Source organism: Chenopodium quinoa, unplaced genomic scaffold (genome assembly GCF_001683475.1).
Source record: "Chenopodium quinoa cultivar QQ74 unplaced genomic scaffold, ASM168347v1, whole genome shotgun sequence".
NCBI lineage: Eukaryota > Viridiplantae > Streptophyta > Magnoliopsida > Caryophyllales > Amaranthaceae > Chenopodium > Chenopodium quinoa.
In genome coordinates, this window is record NW_018744858.1 from 1,925,992 (window position 1) to 1,930,732 (window position 4,741).

General features: G+C 38.5%; 1 protein-coding gene across 1 annotated transcript; it reads right to left on the reverse strand.

Annotated features, from left to right (window-relative positions):
- Positions 1–3,087: 3,087 nt before the first annotated feature.
- Positions 3,088–3,549, reverse strand: LOC110704729. Its single transcript, XM_021882537.1, has one exon. It carries the CDS (start codon positions 3,547–3,549, stop codon positions 3,088–3,090), a length of 462 nt encoding a protein of 153 aa, XP_021738229.1.
- Positions 3,550–4,741: the final 1,192 nt, after the last annotated feature.

The following is a 4,741-nucleotide window of genomic DNA, read 5'->3' on the forward strand; positions in this document are numbered from 1 at the left end:
AGAGAAAGAAGGTGGTCAGGTTGTTGGCGGTGGTGAGAGGAAATTGCAGTGGCGAGGAGAGAGAAAGAAGGTGGTGGGTGGAGGTTAGGTGGTGATGTGGTGGTGGCTATGGTGGGTTGCAATGAAAGAGGGTGGTGAGGTGGGAGGAGAGAGATTAAAGGAAAAAATAATAAAAAAAAAAGTTTAACCTGTTAAACAAGTTATAGGTAAAAGGAACTGTTTTGAGCAGATAGGGGTCAAAGGTGGGATTGTTTCCAGATTTCAAAAAGGTGGAATTGTTTTGAGCAAAAATGGCATAGGTGGGATTGTTAGTTTCCATTTTTCCTAATATTTATTGATATTCAAAGTAAAACCCGGTGCATCGCCCGGGAAACATACTAATTCAGGAATAAAAGAAAGATTTTGGGCTTACCACCATCGAAGAGATGATGATGTCAGCCCCTTGCAGTTGGAAAAGGAGTTAGGTTTTTTTAAAAAAAAAAGTGGGAGAAGAGATTTTTGTTGAACTTAAATGATTAATTGAAATTAAATTACGTATGTTAAACTAATTTATTTTAAATTTTTTAATTACTTTGTATTTACTTATTCATTATTATTATATATATACATACATATATATATATATATATAATTACTAATTGCTACTAAATTAAACTTATATTTTTTTTTTGAAAGAAACTAAATTAAACTTATATTTATTAAACTTAATTAACGTATGTTTCCCGAACTTGACTTGATTTTACTAAACTCTCAATTGGCTTTTTCTTAAAGCTTTGGATGAGTGTTCTAGCTTCCGCCGTTTTCTTTTGGGAATAGAATCGAGATAGGAATTTCTTTGTGACCTCATCCCAAGTATGCAACGAATTAGGCTTCACCTCTTTGTCCAACCATTCCAAGGCTCTCCCTATGAGTGAGAAGGGAAAAAGCTTTAGGCAGATGAATTCTTGAGAAACTCCATGCACTTTAATGGTATTGCAATACTTTTCGAATTCCTTGAGGTGGTTTAGAGAACTCTCGTGCTTGGCTCCACGAAATTGTCGTCTCTCTATCAATGTTATCATTGCGGGTCTTATTTCAAAGTTGTGTTGCGAGAGTGTGAGCGATGCTATGCCACTTTCAAACCTATATGCACCGGGTATCCCTAGCTCCTTCAAGGCGCTACTCTCAGATTTTCACCCATGATTGCTTGTTCTTCTTCTTGTTGCACTACCTCTTGTGAATGATTGGGGCTCAAGGACCTTGAAGCAACTCTCCTTCTAGAAATTGTCCTTTCAATTTCCGGATCAAAAGGCACTAAAGGTCAGGCACGTGCACTAGCTATGCATACAATCTCAAAAGAAACAATTAGTAGCACGGCTACAAATGTAGCCTAAAGAGAAAAATCTTTTTGTGTTTTCAAATTAAATGAAATAGACTCAACAACTATAGCAAAAAAACTACGTCATTCCCCGGCAACGGCGCCATTCGATAGAGGATCTAAACACATTGTTATATGCTTAAAACCTTATCAACAAAATTTGTAAACACTCGACCAATCCTAAACAAAGTATAGGGGTAAGTCAAGGGTTGAACCACGAGGAATGGGAGAAAGGTTACTATAGCCTAGGATCAAGCTACTTCGAAGAATGGGAAGGTGTTGATTGTGTAAGCTATGGTCTCAAGCAACTAAATCAATGAAGAAATTCAATATCAAAAGCACTAGGGATTAGGATCCACGTGCAATCAAGATAGGAATGCTAATTGAGGGGAATTGATCAACCAAATGTTGCAAGGGAATACTCAAGTGAATAAGTTCACCACAAACTCACCAAAAGGGACAATAATGCTAAACAATCAACAAAAATTAAAAGTTAAGCATTAAGGATTAGCAAACAACAACAACATGAATCAACATTATCAATTCAATCAACAAAATACCCAAAAACAATACTACTACTATTCACAAGTATGGAAAAATCAAATTCTCATGCAAATATGATAAAACAAGTTCAATAAAGTGTAGAAAAGATGATTATACCATACAAGAGGCAAGAATAACCAAGATTAGAGCACAAATTCACCAAAATTTCAAAATCCCCAATTTTGTCTCCAATGGAGATTGAAGCTTGAAGAAGAAGAAATGGTGATTAGTAGTAAGGGAAATGAGTCATTTGAAGAGAAATATGTGGGAAATGAGTGGTTTATGAGGGAAATTTGTGAATTTGGATGGTGTTTTGAAAGATTTGGGGGTTAGGATTTGTATTGCAGAGTGAGAAAGAGTAGATGTCGAAAGATAGGATGTGAGAAGTGAGGAAAAAGAAAGGAAAGAAAGAAGGATATGCCACGGTTGGAGTCGAGCGCCCCCACGCAAGCCACCTGCACGATCGTGCAAGCCAGCCGCGCACCCGTGCGTGGGTCGCGCATGTGGTCGTGCTCAGAATTGCTCTCGGCCTTTCCTTGGAGCGCCCGCGCCACATATCCTCGCTGTCGCGCTCCCATGTTTTACCTCTTTCTCCATCCTAACCCTTGTTCTAGCAATCTTAAGTGCATCTACCTTCCTCATATGGCTCAAAATCATGCAACATTGAGCACAAACTCTCACTACAACCACTAAGCACCTCCAAATGATGCTTCATGCTTGATCAAATGAATCCAAATCGCATGATAATCACCCTACAAAAACAAACACAAAAATAAGTAAAGAAAAGAGAAGATAAGAAAAGAAAAATGAAAAATGAAAAGTTAGAGGGTCGGGTTGCCTCCCGGGAAGCGCTAATTTAAGGTCCCTTGCTTGACCTTACCTCCAAGTCATGGAGGGTCAAAGAAAACCACCTTGTCCAAAGTGGTGGAGAGAGTGGAATCATTGCCAAGCTTTGGCAAAATCACATTATGAGATTCATTTTATTGCATCATAAAAACCCGATCAAACTTATTGAACTTCAACTTCTCCTTATTTCTCTTGGGAATTCTCTTTCTCTTCTTTGTTTTCTTCTTCCTTGGAGCTATGAACTCCACACCATCTATGCTTGAAAAACTACTCTCATCATCATGCAAAGCAAGTCCAAACCAATCCGGCATCTCAATCACATCCTCAAGCCTTGAGTTCACTTACTCGCCTTCACTAACCAACTTGCTATCAAAATTTATAGAAGCAGTGTCACAACCTTCAAGAACATCATTAGTAGACGACGAAAAAGTGCAAGCAATATCATTCATAGGAAACGAATTAACGCGCATAATTCCTTGCACATAAGAAAGGGACTCATGCATAGGCTTAAGCTTGAAGTTAGCCAACTCATTACCAACACACAAAGTGATCATGCCACCTTTCACATCTATCAAGGCACCCAAAGTTGCTAGGAATGGTCTTTCTAAAATGATAGGAATGTTGTCATCTTTCGCAATCTCTAGCACGATGAAGTCAACGGGGATAGTGAAATCTCCTATCTTGAGGGGGACATCCTCAATTCTACTCTTGGGGAACTTGATAGAGCGGTCGGCTAATTGTAGGGTCATGTTGGTAGGGAGAAGTTCACCTAACTTAAGCTTCTTGAAGACGGAATATGGCATGATGCTAACACTAGCACCAAGGTCACAAAGAGCATTTTGAAATAATTTTCCATTGATATTAAGGTATTGAAAAGTTACCTAGATCTTTCATTTTTTTGGGTAAGTCATTGTGGATAAGAGCACTACAACATTCCCCAACCTTTACCGAATCAACCTCATTACACTCTCTTTTGCCACTCAAGATTTCCTTAAGGAACTTAGAATAGTTTGGCATTTGTTTCAAAGCATCGGTGAAAGGGATAAAAAGATGAATCTCCTTAAGCATATCAAGGAATCTCCCAAATTGATCATCAAGTTTGTTCCTTAAGAATTTTTGGGGGTAGGGAAGTTTGGTTTGATCACTTCATCTTGCACACTCTCTCTCTTCTTGGCTTTCTCATTAGAAACCTCACACTTCTTGCTTGACACATCATGCTCATCATCATTGAATGAATCACTCACCCTCTCACTTTCTTGACACCTCTTAGAAACACTCTCTTCAAGGACCTTACCACTCCTAGTGGTGATAGAATAAACCGGTTTCTTGGGTTCAAGACCTTAGGAGGGCAGAGAAGAGGGACTAGCACTTTCTTTCAAAGCATTGGCTAGTTGGGTGATTTGGGTCTCAAGCATCTTGCAATGGGTCATCATCTCATTGAATTTCTTGTCACTTACACCCATGTATGTAGTAAGTAACTTAGTTTGATTCTCAACGATTTCTTCAAGATTAGACCTAGATGATGCATTTGGTGCAAAGGAATTATCACCTTGAGCTTAGGTCTTTGGAACAAAACCGGGTGGAGGGCCTCTTTGTGAATTGTTTTAAATTGCCCCTTCCTTGGTTGTTCCAATTACCTCTACCTTGGTTTTGGTTACCATAACCTTGGTTTTGATTTCCAAAGTTTTGGTTATGATTACCAAAGCCTTGGCTTTGATTTTGTCCACTATAACCTTGATTGTTATAGTTACCTCAGAAACCTTGGTTCCTATAGCCACCACCTTGGTTATAGTTGTCAAAATTCCCTTGGTTGTTGTAATTACTATTGTCTTGAACTCTTTGATTATAAAATCTTTGTCCATCGTTATTAGACACAAAGTTCACATGCTCACTCTCATTACTATCAAAATCATCACATGCATCCGAAAAAGAATGAGGGCAATTAGAAGCATCATGATCATATGAACCACACACATCACAAAACAAGCATCCACT